Here is a 25,474-nt window from a genome sequence, read left to right on the forward strand (position 1 = left end):
TATAAGGAGACACTCGAAAATAGATACCAGAGTTATGGAAAGATGAAAAAGACAGAAAAACAACCAAAAAGGAGCTCAACTGAAGAACAGATGGAGAAAATCAGCTCGAAAATGGTTTTTAAAAAAAGCTTCAAACTTGGACTTTTTAAAGGTTTCTCAGCAATGCAGTTTCTTGCAAGAAATTCAATGCAACTTGTTAAAAAAACTTCAAACTTTTTTAGTTTTTTCCAACTATTTTCAGACTTGTTGAGTAAGGACAATTTTTCACTTCCAAACGCCTTCACTTTACAACATTATGTTTGTACAAGACATCGTTAAATATTTCAGACATCTTATGTCACTAAATTAGAGTTATACTGGATCTCTGGATCATGAAGTCTGAATGACCATCTAAGCAAAGTAGCAGCCAACAGCGATCTCGTAATTATTTTTGAAAATTAGTTTAATTTCTTTTGTAACGTGCACCATTATATATAAACAATAAAAAAATGATATCAGAACATCTGGCAAAACCGAATTAAGTTTAAAGTTTTGTTTTAAGAATTCCTCAATAACTGCACTTGACAACTATGCTATGATGGAGGTTTTTTGATTATTTTATGAATAATTATGATTATGATTAATTATGATTACAATTAACTGAATTCCAATTGGCTTGAATTGGACTTTATTATTTAAGTGCCTTGAGATGACATTTGTTGTATTTGGCGCTATATAAATAAAAATGAATTGAATTGAATCAACTAATTGTTTACAGAAACTTAGAAGGGCTGTACATGTTATACTGATTCATATTGTAGCATGTAGTGCTGCCTGCAGTGGTTCATTTTTTTTATGTTCTGCTCCTGTAATTGAGTTTTCCTGATATTTAGTCAAATATTGATTCATGCTTTCATAGAAACCCTTGTGAAAGAATTTGGATTCACAAACAGACAAATATAGACGAGACTAGAATAGAACAGTACAGAACAGAATATTTATCTGTCAATACCCAAAGGGAAACTATATAGTTGTAGTATATGTTCAGAGGATTGCAGTGGAATTGGAGTTCTACAGTCCAGTTGGCCACCTGGCAGGTTGCCTCTTCTACTTTATTTTAACATTGCATTGAAAATTTGCATTCTTGCATTGCAGAGGTCTTCTCTTTAACTATGTGCAGTCTGAATTAGACGATATAAAAAAGGACAGATGGAAACAACACTTAATATGAGCTGATAATGAGGGAGGAGATGTCCTGACAGGATGGACAGGGAGACTTTGAAAGGGAGAAATTTTGGGAAAGGGTCTCTCGTTTCACTTGCACTGTAGGAGTAAAGACAGTTATGGAAGAATCTAGATTTTTTTTTTACCCTATTTACATTAGTTCACAGTTATGCTTCTTTTTGCATATATCTGACAATGCAGAATCTTCAGAACAGTTCTCCGTGTCCTCCAAAAAAAGTGGCAAAAAAGAGGAAAAAGAAAAATCTGATGCTACATTTGTTTTTGTTTGTGGTATAAGTATCAAGATGTATAAGAAAGCAGATATATAAGACTTACAAGAAACAGTTCCCCCTCCCCATCCTGCAAAAATAAACTTTACCCATCCCCATTACAGTACCTAACTTGATCTGTTCTGATCAATAGCATCATAGCATTTTGGCATGCATAATGGTAGCTTGTACCTTCTCTTCTTGGATTCAAAGAGATAAAGATTTTTTTGTCCTGCATGCTTTTGCTAGTGCATATGTATGCATCTAAATGCAAACATGGATGCATTCTCTTAGTAATCTAAATGTTCAATACATATTCATTTATCTTAAAATATAAGTCAGATGACTACCCTTATTGCTTGCGATGGAAACCCATGCAGACTCTTACACAACACAACCTTTACATATATACATCTTTATGACAAAAGCCATTAATCAGCAATGGGCTCTGGGGAAAGGACAGGTGCACTGATAAGAAATTTATGTAAAAAGGTGAGAAGAGGTTATGGAAAGGATGAAATTATGAGAAATGGTACACAGATGAGTGTAGTTTGAAATTACTTTCTGCCTGAGAATGTAAACCTGAACTTCCATTAGATTAAGAACTTCAAACTATTCAGTCACACCTCTAAGACAAACTGGAAACCAATACCTAGCCAGGTGAAATAGGGAACTGAAATCATTGCCTGGCCACCAGGCAAAAAAAAAAAAAAAGACGCAGATAAGTGTTAAACAAACTCTTAGCAATTTGGGAAAAACTATTCTTCACTTTTTTGCTGAGAGTCGGTGAGGTATTGATGTAAATCCCAAGAGTTAAGAGGTAACAAATCACATAAGCTTGTATCCATTAAAAGGGGGTTATTCAGCTAGTAGCTAAAATGATGTGTGCAAACATGTCAAAGGACAATAAGTTACAGAAATAAATTTGGTTTAAATTGCAGATCTAAAATGACTAAAATAGGAGTATGGTCAGTGGATAGTGATTTTTCCTTTTTAAAAATCTAACCAACCAGAAAGCTTCCAAATTGTTTTTCTCTGTTTCATTTCAGCTGCGAGACAAAGAACAAGTGTTGAGACCAGGTGAATTAAACACATACAATACTATACCAACAGCAGTAGTATTCAGGTGTGCTACAAGAAAAATAATCTGTATCATAGGTGTGAAATCAAGTACATATCTGCTCAATAATGCAGTGTCCAACTCAAAGGTCATACGATTGAACACCAAAATAGGATAAGTAAAGAACAGACAAACAACAAAGTAAAATAAATAAAAACAAACAAATACATCCAGAAAAATTATAGTCACAAAAAACATCAAAGCTAAATTGAAATAATTATCTCTTTCTTTCAGAAGCAAATGTAAAATAATGTGTTTTCTTTTTCGATGAAATGTGTGCATCTTGGCACAGAAGTAAATGACAGCCTGAGCACATATGATAAGTCTGAAAACAGATCCAACCTTCATTGTCTTTTTCAATTACACTGCATATTTTCATATATTTGTCCTTGTTGCATTCTCTCACGTCTTCTTGTTTGGTATTTGGCATCCGCTCTTCTTCTACCATGGGCTGTCACTCCAGTAGCCGTTCATGGTGCCTCCTACTGAGCAGAAGCAGCCAAAAACAAAGACAAGATGGAAGGACAGAAGAGGAAGGATAGGGAGGGTTTGGGGGATAAAGGCAGGGCAAAAATAGGGAAAGAAAGAGAAGCCAAAAAGGGAGAAAACAAAAAATATTGCCACTGGCTGCTGAGTCACACTTGGGTAAGTGCAAGTAATTATACTATTGATGGCAGTGGTGGTGATGGTCATAGTGGGATGAACTCTGACCTGAGGAAAACCCAGCGTTTCATCTTTAGGCTGAGCTGCAATGTCTGACTCTTTTCCAGACACTCACAGAATAGGTTGCTTCGCCATATGAAAAGAAATTAATTACAAATTTAACATATTTGAACTTTTTATTTAATAAATAAACAAATAACAGCGTTAAAGGAAAATCACCATGTGATTGAGTTACACTGTATGTAAGAGCTATGTTTTGATGATGGTACATCATTTTCCAAGCTCAGTGTCTTTGGGTAATAAAAAGGACGTAAAATAACGAGCCCATGTTTACACTGCATGTTGTCACATTGAGGTTTCTTCCTGTTCAAAGGGAGTCGTTTCTCTCCACAGTCGCCTCAGGCACGCTCAGGACGGGAGATTGGACCGAAAACAAAGTTTTCGGTCCAATCTGTTGGTTTCCTTAGCTAGGAAATTGTTTTTGAATTGGCTCTATATGAACGAATTGGATTATTTTATAAATAACTATAATTACAATTAATTGAATTTCAATTGGCTTGAATTGGACTTTATTATCTAAGTGCCTTGAGATGACATTTGTTGTATTTGGCGCTATATATTAATTAAAATTAATTGAATTGAAAAAGAAAAATGAAAACTTCAAAAAGTCATTATAATTTGCTGTCGTGAAAAATCACCTTTTCAAACCATGGTGTTGTGTTTCACTGTTATCGAAATAAAAGATCTATTTATTGATCAGGCAGTTTGATAAGGCATAGAGCCAGGACTCCCTCCTACCGAGGTCTCTCCTAGGTTTTATGCTTAGCAAATCATAGTCTGAAACCAGGAAATAAGCTTTCTTTGAATCGTTACTTTAAATCTAAGCTGGTGATCAAATGAAGTTCAACAAAGAATCAGGAAGCAATCATTTCTGTTTTCTGGCATTGCAGCTCAGTCTTTGGATGAGAGCTCAGGTGAGAGGACGGCAGGTGAAGGGTGAAGGTGTGGAAAGGATCTGATCCTACTTTTAATTTCTATGACAGTGACGACACTGTGAGCCTTGGTGGGGCTATTCATTTTTGTCAGTTCAATATGTGTCTTTTGAAACATTTTTTTTTTCTCATATGAAAAAAACAAAGTGAAGCTTACATTCACCAGCTCTGCGGTGAATGTCTTTTTGGCTTGTGACACCTTGGGAACAACTTTTAACGTGGTAGCAAGACAACATAAGCTCATTCAAGTATTTCATCAAAGCAATAATATTTATCGATATCCCGCCAGATTTAGTCCTATGTTCAACGGTAGCTTTATTCACAGCAAAGCTGGAGAGAACTGTGAAACTTTCTTACCTGCAAAGGCCTCCCCTTAGAAAAGCAAAAATAAAGAAGAAGGAAAGAAAGAAAGAAACAGGCCTATTCACATTAAATATGCGGAAATGTTTTGGTTTACTTGGGGTTTGACCTTGTCTCTTTTATTGATGTCACTTTGCTCCCGTTCTTACTTTTGTTTCTTAACTTCCTTCTAAACACTGAGGTGGATAGATGCATTAATGAATTTTATTTAGCTGATATTCTGTATATTTTGATATTTCTTTTATTGACCTATTTTAGATTTGACATTAGGACAGGTATTTAACTTGGGCTGAGACCCAAAACCCTAATCCTGTAACACGTTTTATTAATGTGGTTAATTCAGCGTAATGTACAACTCCATTATAAAAATATACATTTAATACATTTAGTACTTTGAAGTTTCCTTCTTGTTCTATCTGCAGTTGAGAGGTAAATATATGTTATCTTTGATTTTTACACTTTTTTATTGAATTCTTTTACAGCTCTATAAACTAATTCCGTACATCTTTAGGTTTTATCTTACATCTCCTAAAGCCAGGTTCACACAAAAAGATTTTCAGTGTCACTGTATTTTCGGACAATCGTATTGTTCAAACTACACAACATGCTTCTCTGGGATTTTTAAAGCCGCTACTACACAGCTGACCCCCAACAGGGGACAACACACTGCGGGGGGGTTTCACCAGACTTAACCACAGACCGCTGTCATGCAGACCAGCCTGTCTCTCACCTCATTAACTTTCTCACTATGATAAAAGCATACAGTAACAATTTCAATGTAAAGATGAAAGAATAGTTGTTAAAGAGTACAGGCAGCTATGTCTTTGGAACATTCTCAAAGAATAATCGATGACTGCTGACTGTACTGCAAACCTTTTTTGCCTCAGATCTCAGTCGTTAATTTGTCTGCAACATGAAAATTGGACTGAAAAATCTTGTAGTGTGAACTAGGCTTAAAGGATCCCAAGCTGACATCCACCTCCATAACAAACGCCTCTCAACACCTCCCACATTATCAAAAGCATAAGAAAGGATTTTTTTTTTTTTGTCAAACAGGAACAAAAGGATTATGGGATATGTCCCCCCCTACATCTTCCATACTGCTTATTATGGAGGTGATTTTTTTAAGGGAACTCCCTCTGCCCTGTGTCCATGAAATAAAAGTTTCCACAAAAGGACTCAATATCTATTGTTAACATTTTTTTTTGCTAAGGTGCAGAGGTGCTACAGTTTGGGGGTATCTATGTTCATAATGTTCTTGTTTTTTTTTTTTTTTTTTTACAGTACTAGGAATAGTATATGCTCTTATTCTGAAAATTCACATAAATTAAACCATGCATGCTGCAATAATATTTTACTGTGTGTGTATTATGTTAATTGTGAGACCTCGTATTCTAAAAGGTCTCATACATAGCTACTCTTTAAGTGTTACTGGTAAAGCTGTGAAGTAAAAGTGCAGTCAAAATACGGGAAAGAATTAGCACAGGGAAAGCTACAAAATACTAACTCAACTATTGTTTCAGTTTGAACTATTCTAGATACTATCCCTGTTAGTAAGGCAGGCGTGCTGGTGTATGTTTGTGTATTTGAGAATATATTAGCTGAAGCTTCTATTATAGCTAAATCCCTATGGTTTAGCTAGTCTCTGGTATTAAAATTTCAAATTTGGCCTAGTGGCTCCGAGAACTGTAATTCTTTGTCGTTTTTTTTCAAGTGGAAATCGTGAATTATGAAATGAAGAATGAAAGAACAGCTTTGATGACTTGATCCATCTTCAGTGATAATGCTTTCTCTCGTATGTTTTTGAGAATAGACATCTTCCAATTTTGTTTTTGTTGATGATTTTAGTTGTTCTTTACTGGCTAAGCTATAAGATGGATGGGATAGGTGAGTGGCATCGCCTGAGGCCAGGCGGCTCGAAAGGCTCAAAGGTGGAATTGGTGATTGGGGTAAGTCGCAGCGGGCCCCCCGTCATCCCAGAGATGTTATTCAGGCTGCGCGACTTCTCATAACCTGTAGCTACATGACATGCACAAGTCAAAGGGCAAAGGTTAGAGCAAGGTGAAAGGTCATTTACAGCAGGTATGAGCAGACAAGTGTTTTCATGAAATGGCAAATATTTGAAATGGAAAGACATGTTCATGACAGAAAATAATGATATATTCATCGATGTAATGTTATGAAAGCATAGCACATCAGATAAACCATTCGTTACGGTTACAAGCATTTGTAAATTAAAGTATGAAATAAAGGATTCCAAACAAAAAACCAGCCCAAAACAGATAAAGTATTATAGATCAAAGGAGGAAGTTTGAAAAAGACGGACAGGATGGAGGGACAAACAGATGGACAGACAAACACAGACAGAGACAGGACAAAAGAGGAATGTGGGTTATGAAAATCAGCTATTAGTTGCCATAATATCCCTTAATTACCTAGAGGTGGAAATCAGCAGCACCAGCATGACCTGTTTAATGGAGGGTGAACTAAGTCCAGTGAGTATACATAGCCCTTTCATCTAAATACATCCAATAATATGTTTGCACTTGTACAACCAGCTGTCTGCCTGCTCTTTCTTTTTAGATTTTTCAGAGCAAACGATGTAAATAAATCATGTATAGCTGAGGACCAAATAGAAATCAACAACATCATTCACTGTCTTTTTAAGACAGTTGGATCTCAGGATCCAGGTGTTCGACAGAATAACTGGCTAAAAGAAAAACCATTCTGCAATTAGCTGTAGTATCAAATACCAGTGAGAAAAATGAGATTTAATACCTTTCCATTTATTAATTATTATTATTTTTATTATTGTTATTACATTTTTTGGGTGTCTTTAGGTAGTTTGAAGTGACAGTGATCGGTGATCTCTCTACATTTTGGTTTGCTCTTTATTTTAAAAAAAGTGGTGACACTTTGTGTCGTTGCTGCATAAGGTTGTTTGTGTTGTCTAAACAAGTATTGTTTTTAAAGTAGCATGTAAATAGGATCCATACTGAAATGAAAAACTAAAACATTAAGTAATTATAGAAGAATTATACATTCTTTTGAAAATTTTGATGTGGCTGTAATTCTTATATTAGATTTTTATGTAATGACACACTTTTTAACGACCAAAGTCATACTTTTTCTCTTCTCTGATGGAAACAAATCAAAGCCTTAGTTTTCTGAAACTAAGTATACAAATAAGAGGAACCAAACTGTTCATTCAGAGAGTAAGAGCTTTTAGGGGGGACTAAGTGGTGCCTCTGTGTTTGGATTGTACAGACAAGAAGCAAATGTGACCAGTCACTAAAGCTGGGAAGTCAGTTTCTCTATTGAGAAGTGATAGATTTTCTGAAACAACTTTAGGAGATAAATATTCTTTCATTTTTTGACTGATCTACATTAGTGTGTTTGTATGGAATAAATTTAACCGAGCAAGTACTTCAGTTCAAGGAACCACTCCAGAGCCCTGCATTGCCACTGTTACACCACTGGAAGGGAGAGCCACTGTTAAAAATCACCAACTACATTTCAATAATATCACATTTAGACAAAACTGCATTCACACTGATGGTGAACACATGGTGAAAGCAGTCCATGTCATCCATTTCAGTGTTTAACTGCTCTGTCGCTGTGTTGTGCTCAAGTAGGCAACAAAAATGTATCCATCTTTTGTTGCCGTGTAATTAAATGCCATTTGTCATTATGCCACATTTCCAATCAAATATGTGCTCACACCTATTTTTTGAAGAAGACTTTCTAATTACTCAACCATTAACCCCTCTAACTATAAACGGTTAGGAAGTGTAACATGGCCCGGCACGCATGTGACACTCCTGCTATGTTGAATCAGTGTGCATTAGTTCATGGTTTGGTTGTAAAAAATAACTAATCTTTCTGTTTTTTCAAACAAAAAACAAGAGAAAAAGCTTTATAAAAAGACAAACATAAAATCCTACACTATTTCTGTTAACCACCTACAAACTGCCAATCCTACTGTAACTGTGGTAGTAAAGTTTCCTATGATGTCATTATATCATAGCCATGGTACAACACTCCATGATTCCTTTAAAAACAACTCTGCATCAACATTGGTGAAATGAGACTTCATTTCCTCCCCAAGCATAGAGTAAATCTAGAGTAAGTCCAAAAACCCAAACACAGTGCCACCTGACTGTTTCGTCTGCAGTGGCCATCGTGGCTCGCTGTTTATTGTTTTAAACTCTGCACTTCAGTTTGCAGTTTAAGGATGTGTTTGCACTGTATAATTCAGAATATAAATAAAGGATCTTTTCATGTATTTTCATTTAAGGACTGTGGGTCCACTTGTTGGTTTCATTGATGAGTGGATGTGTCCACTGTTTTAACCAAAAACTCAAGAATTCTTTTATTTCCAGTAAGAAAGCTAAAGGGCTGTAACAAATCTGACATTTTTGCAGATGATGATATGAATACTTTTGATTTATGAACTCTATGTCTGTTCATTTTTATGTCACTCTTTTAGCCTAAGCTTAATTATAATTTTATAATACACATGCACCTTTTACACGATAACTGCATTTTATTGGCATAGACAACTCAAACATTATTAATAAGTTTGCCCCTTGAGATGTATCATCTAACATCCTTTGAGCTTATAAGAATCATGCCTTCATCTGCCTTTTAAACTTTGTGAAGAAAAAAAACAAATACACAAGGCAGATATTGCTGAAACATTAACTTGATGTAAAAAAATCCTATTGCTGAAATTTGCAAATAAATAACTAACCAAACTAATAGTTTATTATTGCTCTAGTGTCAAAATAGGACACATCCTTGATATCCTTACTGGCTCAAGAAAACTCAACCATAAGAAAATGAATTCAACTAGTGTTTTAGGCTTGATTTGTGAAAAAAAAAAACACAAGACAGAAGTGACATAAACAACAACTTAAATGTATAAAACCTACTATCAAAATATACAAATCAATAGCTAAAAATAAGAAATAAAAAGAATCACATCGTTGCTTGCTGTGCTGAGCACTCAGATGCAGGACTTGGTGCTAAAGTGCATCTGTACTTTCTTCCAGATTTGGCCATCAACATCAAGATCTCCCTTTAAAAGGTCCAGCACAGACTTCAGAATATGTTTCCTCGATATAACTTCAGTGAAATTAGCCACCGGTTTCAGGGTTCCACAGATGGATTCCAAGACTAGTGCAGCCTGCCCAGTCGGTCTAAGATGTTCGTGTTTTTGGTCATCTATCAGGACACGTCTAATGGCAAGTTCAAGCAGCTTCTCCACCATTTTCTTGTTGGTATCTCATTGTTCAGCGACATCCTCTAAGAGCACTACCACATTTGTTCAGCCTTTTGTTCATAATATCGCTTTCATATACTTTGAGAAAAATCTCTGTCGGTGCCTGTATTTGAGGATTAAGTCATAGTTACATGGATAAGAATTAGACTATGCTGGAGGAGATTGGGCTCATTCTCTGCCTTTCTTGGGTTTCTTTTTTTATCTAGCTTAAGCTTAAAGTATTGACCACACATAGGACATTTTCTGCTCATCTAATGTGCAGCCTGCCAAAGCTGACCGAGGCCATTCTGGGTGCGTCAGCTGTGTGGTTTTCTGTTTTATACCTCGTTTCTAAACACTTGGCTTTTTAGAGTCCAACCTCTGGTGAGGTGATGTATCGTTCAGCTCATATATGGAGTCATTTTTGAGCTTGATCAAATGGTTTAGTAAAAGGCAATTTCCCTGAAATTGTTGAGAACACTATTCCTAATTTTGCTGTAGTGGGGGATTGCAGTTTTTGAGATGCTTGTTTTCTCATTTATTCATACTGACTCAGGATTAAGCTTTCACAACATTTCTTTAAATTCGGATTTTCATACCCTGTTGAATAGATGCATTTTGTGGGCTATATATTGCATGTATACTACATTACATTGACAGTCAAAGTGTTTTGGGTTGACCCTGAGCCATCATTTCAGTTATGGAGCTAAAAGCCCAGAGGGCTCTGGGACCTTCCATGATGCACTAAGCACCACTCTTCAGTATGTATGTACAGTATGTGCCTTTATCATTGTGAACTGTATGATGGCTCACCCCCAACCAGTCAAAGCAGAGTCTAACTCTGCTCGAGGTTTCTTCCTGTTAAAAGTTGATTTTTTTTCATCTCCACCGTAGCTTGCTCTCTTGTGTATATGCTCCAGATGGGGAAGTGAATCAAAGTGAGGATTTGATCCAGTGTCTTAGCTGGACAACTTATTACAAATGGGTGTGATAAAAATACAATCACTAGATCCAGCTGAATTGTAATGAATTGGATTCCAATGATTGTACTGTCAGTTAGATGCACGGTTGAGTTATGCTGTGGTTAGAGTTTGGCATGGCTATTTAATTGGGACACTGTTCTTGTCCCAGTGTCCATGCATAGGAGGGCTTAAAACTCTCCTTTTTGATAAAGCTTATAGTTAGGGATGGATCAGATGACCCTGTGACATCCCATATTTAAGATGCTATAGGGCTCGACTGCTGGGGGAGCTCTTATGTCACACCTTTCCTCACTTTACTTTCTTTTTTCCCCCCGTTTGATTTCTCATATGACATTATGTACATTTGACCTTATTATTATCATTAACATGTGTTTCCCTGTCTCTGATTGGACTATGATTGCAATGAATTGAACTCTAATTGGCTTGAATTGGACTGTATTATTGAATTTATTATATGACATTTTTTGTGATTTGGCACAATATAAATAAAACTGAATTCAATTGAATTGAGGGGAATTGCGTTACTGACCGAAGTACGTCTTTTGCTGCAACACTGTGGGCAGTGTTAGAAAACATTAAAGACACACTTTCTCTGATCAAAATACAAAAAAAAAAAAAACTAAATATAGTCCACATCACCACATAGGTATTATCATAGATAGATAGATAGATAGATAGATAGATAGATAGATAGATAGATAGATAGATAGATAGATAGAGTAGATCAGCATGCATAGACGACTGATTTTGAATGCTGAGTTTTCAGATCATGCTGCTGTAGCAAAATTAAGATTTTATTAGAGCAGAGCAGTCTTGAAACGCTTTAAGTGACCACGAGTTGGCATGTTGTCTAATTCAGAAACAGACTAACATGTTTGTGTACATTTTGAAGGTCCTTTTTTGGTCTGACTTGAGTAATAATTATTTTCTTTATGATTAAATGTGTTCTGATTCTATTTAGACTTTGTGCTGAACTTTATCTTTAAAGTGTCGTGAGATGACTTGCTGTCACCTGGTTCTATATGAATAAAGTGAATGACCAAAAAACAAAGGAATCCTTAACTCCAGAGATCTGATTCAGTTTTAATCAAAAGAAAATTGGAAAATGCTATTTAGTAGCCGTTGGCAACCACAATATAAGAGACTTTTCAGTTGTGATATTCTCACAACTATAGTTTAATAATGCACCAGAGTTTAATCAGTTATTATACAATAAAATAATTGAACCTAAGGAAATAGGGAAGATTTTACACAAAACTACTAAAAAGAGAACAAATATAAAATGGTGCTCATGATATTTTGCTTTGTTGACTTGCTGTTATTTCAAGAGGAATTGAATGTAAGGGTTGAAATAAATACTTTTGCTCTAGCATGCATTAGCTTAGCGCAGCGTCCAGCCTGCTAAAATAGCAACCTTATTGCACATTACCTGAAAAGCTTACATACAAGTATTATCTGGTTTTTATCCAGTGCAGTCAACAAATATTCCTGCTTTAGCTTGTTTGACGTATGCATCAAGTTTAAAACTAAACTATAATCCTGTAGCTATTAAATCAATAGTTATTGATAGTCCAGGTATGCAGTTATCAGAAGTGATTGCAAAAATTAAGAAATAAAAATCTACACAATCTTAGTATTAGGTCAGGGGATTCTTCCGCTTTACATCTGTACGGATCAGCTATAACATTTTGACCATTTCAAAAAGGCAGTGTCTACTTTGATATTATTCAAACTCATCAATATAATGTCAACAGCTCGACAACTATGTTACCTCTTGGAGGAAACAACGATGCCATATATGCTGTTTTAATGTTGAGTTGGTCCTGTTCATGCTGCCAAAAGAGGACAGGGTGTGTTAGTTACTGTTGCCAGGACACTAGCAAAACATTTTATGGGTGGGATTATGGGGTGGGGTCTTTATGGGTTTCCCACAGTTGCAATCAAATATCGGATTGATATCTGTGTTGTTTGAAGGTCATGTCAACCATTTCTGACTCAATAAACTATTCTTCCCAACAGAACACTGCCCTCTAACAAAATGACAAAAAGGACTCACTTTACCTGGAAGTGGTTTTAATGTGATAGCTGATCGGTGCTGATCAAGGCATGGCGTCATTGCTAGCCGTAGAACAGTTCTGTGTTTGAAGCATTTCAAAAAAATATTGTCTCTTAAGCAGAAGCCAGAGGTAGCAGCATAAATTGATAGCAGTGCTGTGATGGTGACTTATTGTACATACCTCTACTTGTCACACTTTAGTAACACAACGTAGGGGGAGAGACTGAAGAGGAAAGCCTGAAGGTGGGATGGATACACCGTTATTAGAATGGAATGGAGAAAACAATTAGGGGGAAGGTGATGAATGGACTAGATATGCTCAACGTGTGTTCACAAAACCAGTTTGAGAAAAAAATTATCTATTTTTCTATGTCTGCACACAAAGAGAGAAACGACCGGGAGATTAGATGTACACACAAGACAGTGTACCTTTTATGCCTTTTTTGATCACTTTTTTTTTCACTTGAATGAACTATGACTGTTCTTACTATGATTTTTTTTTTGTATAGCAAATAACAAAGGTCAGAAACTCTGGAAATGAGTTCCCCCATCACTGTTCACAAAAGACAGACACAAGTCACATCTGTGTTGTACCAGTGAAGTACTCCACAGATGCACATGTTGATTTGAGCTACTCATCTTTGACTTTGAAAGGAAAGGTAAACAGTTTCTGCTGGGGGTTTCTCTCTTGTGTATCAGGTATAGCTCCCCCTCTACCGTATTTAGTGATGATGTTGCCTTTTAGACACAAATTTAGTACTTTTGGATCTCTGGAAACAAGGCTCTCTGAATCTTGGATGTTCAGCTTTGAACATGTTATTCAACGTTCATGTATCCAAAGTTTCACTCCATATATTCAAGGTTCACTCCATGTATTCAAAGTTTCACTCCATATATTCAAAGTTTCATTCAACATATTTAAGGATTCACTCCATTTATTCAAAGTTTCATTCAATATATTCAAAGTTTCACTCCATGTATTCAAAGTTTCACTCCATATATTCAAAGTTTCATTCAATATATTCAAAGTTTCATTCCATATATTCAAAGTTTCACTGCATATATTCAAAGTTTCATTCAATATATTCAAAGTTTCACTCTATATATTCAAAGTTTCATTCAATATATTTAAGGATTCACTCCATATATTCAAAGATTAATTTCCTGAATGGCATGCTTTTACATATATACACATATATATATAGGCTTGGGATGTCATGATACCAGACATTTAGTAGTCGACACCAATACCAGTGAAATTCCACGATTCTCGATACCCAATTCAATATACGGTAAAAAACAAAAACAAAATAATAAATTCCGTGTACTTCAACATACTCATTTATTTAAAAATATTTGAACATAATAAAAAACAACAGTGGCACTGGCATGTAGTGTTCAAGTAATAAATAAAACTAATTTAATCATTTATATATGAAGGAAAAAAAGATTTTGTCTTGTGAAATTGTTGTGTTTTTACATGTATCTCATCATAGAATGCTGTCAGTAGAGACAATGTGTCCTATTTGTGTAGGAGAGACTGTCTGGAATCAGGCAATATCAGAACCATGATAGTGGGATATTCTATGACTAAGTAATTAAAAAAACAAATCTGCTTAATACCTATTGCGCATGTGCACTGTAGCTTTAGCTTACCGTCTTTTGAACACAACTTTAGTCTTTGCAATGTAAGCAGACACATTATTTGATCTATTTTAAAACTGGATAACTCGCGTTGTCACAGAGAAACAAGGAATACTTTCGGAAAGGGTGCGTTCTGCTGTTTATTTTTGATATACGGTGTAATGTGAAGTGACGGGGACTTTGCAACTTATTCAGCCATTACTTTGCAAAGTCATAACTTTGTTCTGTTTCCTTCTTGTGTTCAAAACGTGATTATTTCGGTATGTACAGATACTCTTTGCAAAGCTCTGTTTCCGCTGTTTCTTGTGATATGCATTTCATATCTATGTGATGGGGAGTTGGTGAGAATTCAAACAAGAGTAATGAGTGTGGAGATGGACGCGCAGAGCTGTATTCAGATTGTATTTTTAACAATAACACTTCGTTGCGTAGACAAACGGTTACCATCTTTGGATAGGCGCACTCCAGTTCTTTCACGTGATATGCGTGTTATCTCTCTGCAATTAATACTTGTTGAGCAATTCAACTGAGAACAATGGGTCTGGATGTCTGTCTTTGAGGTGCTTCGCTAAATTGGAAGTGTTTCCTCCTTTCGTTTGAAAAGCTTGTTGGCACCGTTTGCATATTGGTTTTTGCAAATCTATTAATTCATTAATTGATTAATCCCTGATCATCCGCCTCAAACGCAAAGTACTTTCAGACACGACTCTTACTATTTTTCTTTTCGACGAGTCGAGGCAGAGCTGTCTTGCCATCTTGCGGGTTCCTTTGGCATTTAAGGGCCCACTACAACACTTGTAGGTGTATATGCTGCCCACCTCACGTCTGGAGGAATTGCATCCCCGGTACCTACGGTACTGTAGAAAAACGAGTACTGTCATGTTTTTTGAATTGTGGCATCGACTTGGTACCGAAGTATCGGTTCTTGTGACATCCCTAATATACATATATATGTAAATTATATTGTTTATACATATATATATGTATATATATATATATATATATGTACAAACACATATACTGTATATATAGATACACACACAGACACACACACAGACGTGTATATATACATATTTAATTTCAATTGTATATGTAGATATCTATATAGATGTAGATATAGATATCTATATATATGAATAAATATATACAAAAATGTGTTTTCAACTTTTTGGTCTTATTGTTGGGCTAAATCTTAGCTTGTTATTTATTGATCTATTTCATACTCTGACTTAACCAAAAAGGCTATTTAAAGTATGCTTTAAAATAAGTTTATTTAATAATTTAATGTTTTTAATGCATAATGACCATTGCACATTCTTCTTCTCGTCATTCTTCTTTTTTTAATTTTATTTATTGTTTCATTTCACTGTTATCATCGCATCTCTGCCACTGGTTCTGACAAACAAATGTAATTCATACGAGCACGGAATGACAATAACATACCTTGAATCTTGATGTCTGCTCTATAAGCTCAATTTTTGACCATTCAGCTTTGTACACTTTATATTTCATATTTAGACCGTCTCTGTCCAATCGAGATCGCCGAGCTAACACCAACAAGACCTTAATCTAAACCATCAACGTGTATTTTAGACCCAATCCCAACCCAACTGTTTAAGGAAGTTTTCCCCTTAAATCAATACTTTCATGTTGGATTTGATGAATCTATCTTTGTTGACAGGCTATGTACCATAGACCTTTCTGGTTTTGGTCATTAAACCTTTTCTTAAAACTATTCTTCATCCAGGTCTTTTGGATAATTATAGATCTATATCCAATCTCGCTTTTATGTCAAGAGTTCTTGAAAAATTGTTTCAGCTCAACTTTATGATCATCTACACTGAAAAAATCAGTTTGAAGAGTTTCGGTCAGGATTATGAGCACGTCATAGCACAGAAACAGCACTGCTGAAAGATCAGATAAAACCAATCAGTTATTTAGACTACAAAGCATGTCTCATAAAAACTGGATGATTCTGAATGTTCTGCTTCTGGATTCAGACAAAATGGCAGTTATTGTCTGTGGACCTGAGCGCTTCAGGAGTTATTGATGATCAGGATCTGTCCTTTGACTTACGTAAATACCAGGTTTCCAGAACTGCCTTTGTTCACTTTCGTAATATTGCCAAAATTAGGAACATCCTGCCACAGTGGGATGCAGAAAAACAAGTGCACACATTTGTTACTTCAAGATTGGACTGCTATAATTCTTTATTACGGGGCTGTCCTAAAATCCAGTTGATCCAAACTGCTGTAGCCAGATTTCTAAAGGAGAAATCATTCTTCTCAGGCTTATAGATGGTTCAGGTGACCCTGCAATATCCCACAGTTCTACTGCTAAAGGTCTAGACTGCTGGGGGATCTCCCATGATACGCCTCTCCTCACTCTGCTGTCTTTACTCCCCATGTACATATTCATTTATTTATCTTTTGTTGGCATGAACTTGTGTTTCTCTTTCTCAGCAGGTATCCCTGACCTGTTGTTATGGTACTCGTTGTCCCCTCTTTCTTGTTCTCTCAAACCCCAGGTGCATGAATGGCCGCCATTCACGAGTGACATTCCTTCAGGGATTAAAAGGAGTTTTTTTTCTTCTCACCATCGCCTAGTGCATGCTCAGGATGAGGGATTGGATAAAAGAAGTTTCGATGCAATCCGTTGATTTCCTTTGCAAGGAAACTTCTTTTTCAATTGGCTTCAATTGAATTGGAGTATACTTGGAATTTAATACATTCGATTTGATTGGGTTATGATTGTATTGCAATGAATTGTATTGTAATCGGCTTATATTAGATTGTATCTTTGAAGTGCCTTGAGATGACATTTGTGGTGATTTGGTGCGATACAAAAAAGAACTGAATTGAATTAGGACTCACTTATTTTAAATGGCCACATTATTTTGGACAATCAATAGCTTAATTTCCCACCATTAACATAGTTGGTGGTCAACGATTAGTGTCAAGCTGTGCATTGGATGCACTGGATGGTGCCACACCCCGACAAAGAAAATGTTACAACTGGTGTGAGGGACAACCCTCCACTCATGATCCACCAGTTGCCTGTCACGTGTAGGAGGTGGCGAGGAAGGAGGACCCAGGTGCAGACACATCTTGAGAGCCAGGAGGTAAAATGAAAAGGAAACTATTTATTTTAAACAAAATGTGCGGCAAAGCCGGATAACCATTTCCAAAGAGAACACTAGAAAACAAAAACAAAAAGCGAACCAAACTAGAAAAGCCAGGAATTACTCTGAACTGAAAAAGGACAGCAACGACAAGTTGGGAGGGCAACCTGGAGAAAACAGAGGATCCGACAAAGAGTGAATGAAAGCAGGAGTTTAAATACAGAGGAGGGGGATTGATTAGGGAAGACAGATTTGGGAAATAGCACAGGTGAAGGGAGTGGAGATGATGACCAAACTGAAGAGAGACTGAGGAAGTGAGGAAGTGAACAGGACAAGAAAAAACACAAAAAGACACAGATCATGACAGAACCCTCCCCCTCAAGGGATGGTTTCAGACATTCCATAATTCAGCCAAACTTGGGTGGGCGGAGGGGGCCCGGAAGGAGGGATCAGTCAAAAAACGTAAATTTAAAAAAATTCAAAGTTCAAAATGACCAAAACTTAGGGAACAAGAGGAACGTGAACCACTCCGGGGGATGGGCAGGAGACCAGAGGAACGAGGACCAGCCCGGGGGACGGGTAGGAGGCCTCTCGGGCGGGCGGCCAAGCGTTCAGCGAAGAGGGAGCCTGGAGCCGGTGGCGGTCTGGGGTGCGCGCAGATGCCCAGCGACGAAGCTGCAGCCGTCCTGGCGGACGTTAGCCCACCTTTGCTCCACAGTGGACAAGATCGGGAAGAGGAACAAGATCGGGAAGAGGAACAAGAGGCGAGCCCTGCTGGGCACGCTCAGAAACCGGCACAGGAAGCCTGAATATGAACTTTAATTCTATTTTGGACTCTATTGGATTTTCTCAGAGTGTTCACGGACCGACTCACTGCCTTAATCACACCCTTGATCTTGTGCTGACTTATGGCATTGAGAGTGAACAGTTAACAGTGTTCCCTCATAACCCTGTCTTATCTGACCATTTTCTGATAACCTTTGAGTTTACATTACTTGACTATACAGTTTCTGAGAAGAAATTTACGTATAGAAGGTGTCTATCAGAGGATGCTGTAACCAGATTTAAAGAATTAATTCCATCATCCTTTTCTTCACTGCCATGTGCAGATATGACAGAGGACGACTACCTAAACTTTACTCCAGCAGCACTTGACTCTCTTGTTGACAGCACTATAGTTTCAATGCGTACAGCACTGGACAATGTTGCCCCTCTGAAAAGGAAGGTAATCAGTCAGAAGAGGTTGGCTCCTTGGTATAATTCACAGCTGCGTGCTTTAAAGCAGACTGCAAGAAAGCTGGAGAGACAGTGGCGTTCCTCTAATTTAGAGGAGAAGAGTCTCAATCACAAACTCACTGTTGCATGATGGCGCCAGTGTGCTCGTCGGCCTGCCGTCTGCTCCGTGAGCTCTTACCTGTCCGTCTGAAGTTTTGTCTGCTCCTGCTTCTCCTCCTGCTGCACTGGAAATACTCCGCTGCTCTTCTGATCTATGATCGCCAGTTATTGCTCCACATAAAGGACTCACTGGACCACTCTACCAGTGCTAATCCTGCCGTTCATCACCGGTTTCATCCAACGTTCATCCAGCCGTCCCTGGAGTGCATACGCCCGCTCTCTTGCTGTTCTGCCCACCGCAAGAAGCGTCGTAAGCGTCGAGGCAATCGTGGAGGCCTTCGGGTGAAAATCAGGAGTTGGGCGAGACTTGCCCACTCGCAGTCAGGACTAGGACCCCACCTGTGCCATGCCTTCTCCTTAGGCCGAGATGACATCTTCCTAACTCGGCGTTCGTGGGATCTGATCTACTCCTGTCATGTCTCTGCTGCTCCACCGAAGTCCTCAGTGCCCGTCATCCCCGCCCGACCGAGGCTACGCATCCGCAGTGGTGGAGTAAACCCCCGAAACATTCGTTCATTGGACTACTCGCCATGTCATCAAGCCGCAGCTCACTTTGTGGCTAATGCAGCTCTTGTCAACTGCAGGTCGGTGCTAAATAAGACTTTCATATTGAACGACTTTCTCTGCCGTCATGACCTGGACTTATTGTTTCTAACGGAGACCTGGATTGTTGCCGGAGTTGGTGAGTCTGCTGCCTTCGGTGAACTGTGTCCCACAAACTATTCATTTGTTAGTACCCCGAGACGTGTTGGAAGAGGTGGTGGCGTAGCTCTTGTATACAAAAATGCCGTGAAAATCCGGTCGCTTCCAACAGAGATTTACAGTACCTTCGAACTTCAATGCATGACAGTGGAATCTAAAACGAACTCGCTGGTGTGTGTGTTGATTTATAGACCTCCTAAACCAGATAAAGATTTTATTGCTGAATTTTCAGGTTTCCTCTCTCATTTTGTGTCATTGCATGACCGGTTACTAGTACTGGGTGATTTTAATATTCATGTATGCTGCCCAGATAAGCCAATGGTAAAAGAGTTCTGTGATGCTATGAATGCATTTGGTCTCAGTCAACATATTGATCAAGCCACCCACATATTAGGTCATACCCTTGATCTTGTTTTATCTTATGGTTTTTCTGTAGACAATATTATGGTTGAGGAAACGTCCTTCTCTGACCATCTACCTGTTTTATTTAACTTTGTCATCTCTAACCCTGTGCAGGCTGCTAAAGCTACTGGCCGCTACTCTCGCTGTATAAATTCTCAGTCAATAGCTCAGTTCTCTGACTTTTTTGTCAAAGAGTCCATTGCTACTACCATGTCCTCAGCCTCTTCTGTCTCATCCAGCCCAGATGATATTGTTGCTCTCTTCCACTCCTCCTGCCTAGCCATTCTGGATATGGTAGCTCCTCTTTGTCACAAGCGCCCAAAATTTAGATCTCAAGTCTGGTTAGATGATGCCTCCCGCTCACTCAGGCAGGCCTGCCGGAGAGCTGAAAGGAAATGGCTAAAAGACCGTCTTACAATCTCCCATGACATTTTTAAATTTACTTTAGCATCCTTCCAGGCAGCTGCCAAAGCAGCCAGAGCTAAATACTTCTCTGATATTATCAATCAACATGCTAACAGACCCAAAATCCTGTTTCACACTATTAATCAAATCACCAACCCTCCACTCTCACCGGCTCCCTTCACAAATGCTGATGCTTGTGAGAAATTTAAGACATTTTTCATTGATAAAATTGAAAACATCAGAGCACTGTTCTCTCCCCCTCCTCTGCCTTCCCCCGCAGTTAAGGTGTCTTCAGGCCCTTTATTTACTTTTAGTCACTTTGCTGATGTATCGCTGGCAGATCTCAAGGACATAGTCCTCTGTATGAAACCCACATCTTCCCCTGGTGATGTTGTCCCCTCTTTTATTTTTAAAGATGCTTTTGATGTGCTGGGCCCTTCCATACAGTTAGTTGTCAACTCCTGTCTGACATCTGGCGCTGTCCCTGCCTGCTTTAAGCATGCAGTGGTCCAACCCCTGCTTAAAAAGCCCAACCTGGATGCAAATTCTTTAAATAATTACCGTCCCATCTCTAAACTTCCTTTCCTTTCCAAGGTACTGGAGAAAGTAGTGCTGGCCCAGTTGCTTCCCTTCCTGACTGAGCATAACATCCTTGAGCCCTTCCAGTCAGGTTTTAGAACACTCCACAGTACTGAATCGGCTCTGCTAAAAGTCACCAATGATCTGCTTCTCACTTTAGATTCAGGTCAAAATGCGATCCTGGTTCTTTTGGACCTCAGTGCAGCGTTTGATACTGTGGACCACAACACCCTCCTATCCCGTCTTGAGGACTGGGTAGGCATAAAGGGGACAGCATTACTCTGGTTCAGCTCCTACCTCAGACACAGAACCTTCTCTGTATCCCTTGGTTGCTCCTCTTCCTCCTCAGCTCCTGTTTCTTATGGGGTCCCGCAAGGCTCCATTTTGGGCCCTTTGCTGTTTTGTTTATACATGCTCCCCCTTGGCGACATCATCCGGCGTTATGACATCTCTTTTCACTTTTATGCCGATGACACCCAGCTATACCTGCCCCTAAAATCTGATAACTCCATTCAGCCTCTTCTGGATTGTCTCCAGGATATTAAGCGCTGGATGAGTAGTAACTTCCTTCAGCTAAATGATGGTAAGACAGAGGTCATCATTTTTGGCCCTCCTAAAGCTAGGCCCCTGATCGAAGGACAATTAGCCCACCTCTCCCCTTTTGTCAAGCCACATGCCAAAAATCTAGGTGTCACCATTGACTCAGAGCTCTGTTTTAAAAGGCAGATTAGCTCTGTTATCAAGAGTAGCTTCCATCAGCTGAGAATTATTTCCCATCTCAAACCCTCCCTGTCTCCCAAGGACTTAGAAACAGTAATTCATGCATTTGTTACATCCCGGTTAGATTATTGCAACTCCCTCTATCTTGGTCTCCCCCAGTCCCAACTTTCTCGTCTGCAATTGGTACAGAATACAGCTGCAAGGCTGCTAACTGGCACCAAAAAATATCAACACATCACCCCTGTATTGGCCTCCTTACACTGGCTCCCCATTAGCTTTAGGATCCACTTTAAAGTCCTGCTGATTGTATATAAGGCACTGCATGGGTTGGCTCCCTCATATATCTCAGACCTCCTCCATCCCCTCTCAGCATCTAGGTCCCTTAGATCTGCCGACAAGGGTCTTCTCTCTGTGGCCCGCACCCGCCTCAAGCAAAAAGGCGATAGAGCTTTTGCAGTAGCAGCCCCACGTCTGTGGAATTGTCTTCCCCCAGATGTTAGACTGTCTCCCTCTGTGACCACCTTTAAATCAAGGCTCAAGACCCACCTATACTCCCTGGCCTTCCCTGCTTCCTAGCTTTCCATCTCTCTCCTCTCTTTATATTCAAGTGTCTTCTGTTCTGTTGCTATTTATTTGTTAGTGCTGTCTATTTGTCAATTGCATTTCTGTATTTGTCTTTCTTACTCTCTTTGTGTTTGCTTTTATATTTTGCTTGTTCTGATTTGCTTTTATTTTTCTATTTTTTTTTTTTTTTTTTTTTTTTTTTTTAGCCATATCATATGTACAGCACTTTGGTCAGTGGAAACTGTTTTAAACGTGCTCTATAAATAAAAATTACTTACTTACTTACTTACTAGTCTGGAAAGATAGTTTAACAATGTATAAGAAAGCCCTTCGTAAAGCTAGAACTGCTTATTATTCATCATTGATAGAAGAGAATAAGAATAATCCCAGGTTTCTTTTCAGCACTGTAGCCAGTCTGACTAAGAGTCCGAGCTCTGCTGAGCCAGTTATTCCTTTAACTCTCAGCAGTGATGATTTCATGAGCTTCTTTATTAATAAAATTGTTTCTATCAGAGAGAAGATTGATGGAGTCCTTCCCACTATTATCAGTGATGTATCATCAAGTACAGCAGCTTTAGAAGTATCTTTAGAACCTGATTTGTATTTAGACGGCTTCTGTCCAGTTGATCTCTCTGAACTAACAACAGCAATAGTCTCTTCTAAACCATCAACTTGTGTTTTAGACCCAATCCCAACCAGACTGTTCAAGGAGGTTTTCCCATTAATTGACACTTCCATATTGGATTTGATCAATCTGTCTTTGTTGACAGGATATGTACCTCAGACTTTTAAGGTTGCTGTAATTAAACCTTTACTTAAAAAACCTACTCTTGATTCAGAAGTGTTGGCTCATTATAGACCTATATCCAATCTCCCTTTTATGTCTAAAGTTCTTGAAAAAATAGTTGCAGCTCAGCTTTGTGATCATTTACACAGAAATAATCTGTTTGAAGAGTTTCAGTCAGGATTCAGAGTGCATCATAGCACAGAAACAGCACTGCTGAAAGTTACCAATGATCTCCTCTTAGCCTCTGATAGCGGACTTGTGTCTGTGCTTGTCCTGTTGGATCTCAGTGCTGCATTTGATACGGTCGATCACAGTATCTTATTACACAGACTTGAAAATGTTATTGGGATTAAAGGAACTGCATTAGGATGGTTTAAATCATATTTATCTGATAGATTTCAGTTTGTTCTTGTAAATGAAGAATCTTCCTCACACACCAGAGTAAGTCATGGAGTTCCCCAGGGTTCTGTGCTTGGACCGATTCTTTTTACTTTATACATGCTTCCATTAGGTAACATTATTAGACAGCATGGCATAAATTTCCATTGCTATGCTGATGATACTCAGCTGTACTTATCTATAAAACCAGATGAATTGAATGGTGTTACAGTGCCGCCGCCGCGCCCCCCCCCCCCATTCTGTCTTCTCAAACCCCAGCTGGTCGCGGCGGATGGCCACCCTTCCTGAGTCTGGTTCTGCCAGAGGTTTCTTCCTGTTAAAAGGGAGTCGTTTCTCTCCACAGTCGCCTCAGGCACGCTCAGGCCGGGAGATTGGACCGAAAAACAAAAAGTTTTCAGTGCAATCTGTTGGTTTTCTTAGCTAGGAAATTGTTTTTGAATTGGCTCTATATGAACGAATTGGATTATTTTATGAATTATGATTATTATTAATTAATTGAATTCCAATTGGCTTGAATTGGACTTACTATCTAAGTGCCTTGAGATGACATTTGTTGTATTTGGCGCTATATAAATAAAAATGAATTGAATTGAATTGAATTGGAAGAGGCAAGCAAATTCCTGGGCACCATCAGAAGCAGGCGCAGAAACTAGAGGAGGCGCGCCACTCCAGGCTCCCCCTGGAGCAGGAACAGAGACAGAATGAGCCGAGCCGTCATGAGCTCCCTCTGGAGTGAGATCAGGAACTGGAGATGACGAGCTCAGCTGGGCTCCCTCTGAAGCCGGAACAGGAACTGGAAGAGGCGAGCCCCCTAGGACTCCCTCTGGAGTAGAAAGTGGCGCAGCTGGAGGCCGTGGCACTGGAGACTGCAACGCTGCAGACTGTGCCTGTGTGAAGGACCTTCCTGGACCTGCCTGGAGCCTTCAAAGTTACTGATGGAGGCCGGAGACTTGGGCGCTGGAGACTGTGCCTGTGCGAATGATCTGCCTGGAGCCTCTCCTGCTTCTAGCACGTTTCTCTTTATTGTCCGTTCCGAGTGAGTGGTCTCTTTCCGACCTGTCTGCCATCCAACCAAGATTCACAAAGTGTTATAATTTCCCCTCAGAGTTACTGATGGGGGCTGAAGACCTGGGCGCGTGAAGACAGAGGTGCTGGAGACGGCCGGGGCGCAGGGAAGGCAGGCCGGGGCTGAAGGGAAATGCTTATGTGCCTTGGAGAATGAGACAAGGACAGCTCTTGGTGTAATTGCTGGTACCAGTTGCACTCGAAACTCCAGAGGAAAATCATCTGCCCCTTCGGAGCAACACACTGGGACTGTGCAGAGGCCTGAGGTCGATGTGAGAACATGTCAGCTTGGTCCATAGTCTGGTCAGATCCTGCTGTCATGTGTGGGAGGTGGCGACGAGGGGAGACCAAGGTGCAGACATAGCTTGAAAGCCAGGGGGTAAAATGAAAAGAAAACTTTTTATTTTAAACAAAAGCAAAGCCGGATAACCATTTCCAAAGAGAACACTAGACAACAAAAACAAAAAGCGGACCAAACTTGAAAAGCCAGTAATAACACTGAACTGAAAAAAGACAGCAACGACAACTCGGGAGGACAACCTGGAGAAAACAGAGGACCTGACAATGAGAGAATGAAACCAGGAGTTCAAATACAGAGGAGGGGGATTGATGAGTGAAGACAGCTGAGGGAAATAACACTGGTGAAGGGAGTGGAGATGATGACCAGACTGAAGAGAGACTGAGGAAGTGAACAGGACCGAGACAAGACAGAAAAAACACAAAAAGACACAGATCATGACATTGCCTACCCCACCACTTGTCCTCATGACTGCTCTTTGTCC

At 38.9% G+C, this 25,474-nt stretch overlaps 1 protein-coding gene across 5 annotated transcripts in view; it reads right to left on the bottom strand.

Annotated features, from left to right (window-relative positions):
• Positions 1 to 25,474, bottom strand: part of LOC142371619 (voltage-gated potassium channel KCNC1-like) — a 181,658-nt gene that overhangs the window by 11,574 nt on the left and 144,610 nt on the right. For 2 of the 5 annotated variants that reach the window (XM_075454325.1, XM_075454323.1), the window contains one exon: positions 2,433 to 6,626. The exons of 1 other annotated variant lie outside the window; for it this stretch is intronic. In XM_075454325.1, the coding sequence (XP_075310440.1) occupies positions 6,475 to 6,626 (152 nt within the window). In that variant the 3' untranslated portion in view covers positions 2,433 to 6,474. Of the gene's footprint in view, positions 1 to 2,432; positions 6,627 to 25,474 lie in introns of those variants that run through there. 2 more of the 5 variants (XM_075454326.1, XM_075454324.1) reach the window with 2 other exon arrangements.

The sequence above is a fragment of the Odontesthes bonariensis genome, chromosome 21, assembly GCF_027942865.1.
Source record: "Odontesthes bonariensis isolate fOdoBon6 chromosome 21, fOdoBon6.hap1, whole genome shotgun sequence".
Taxonomy (NCBI): Eukaryota; Metazoa; Chordata; class Actinopteri; order Atheriniformes; family Atherinopsidae; genus Odontesthes; species Odontesthes bonariensis.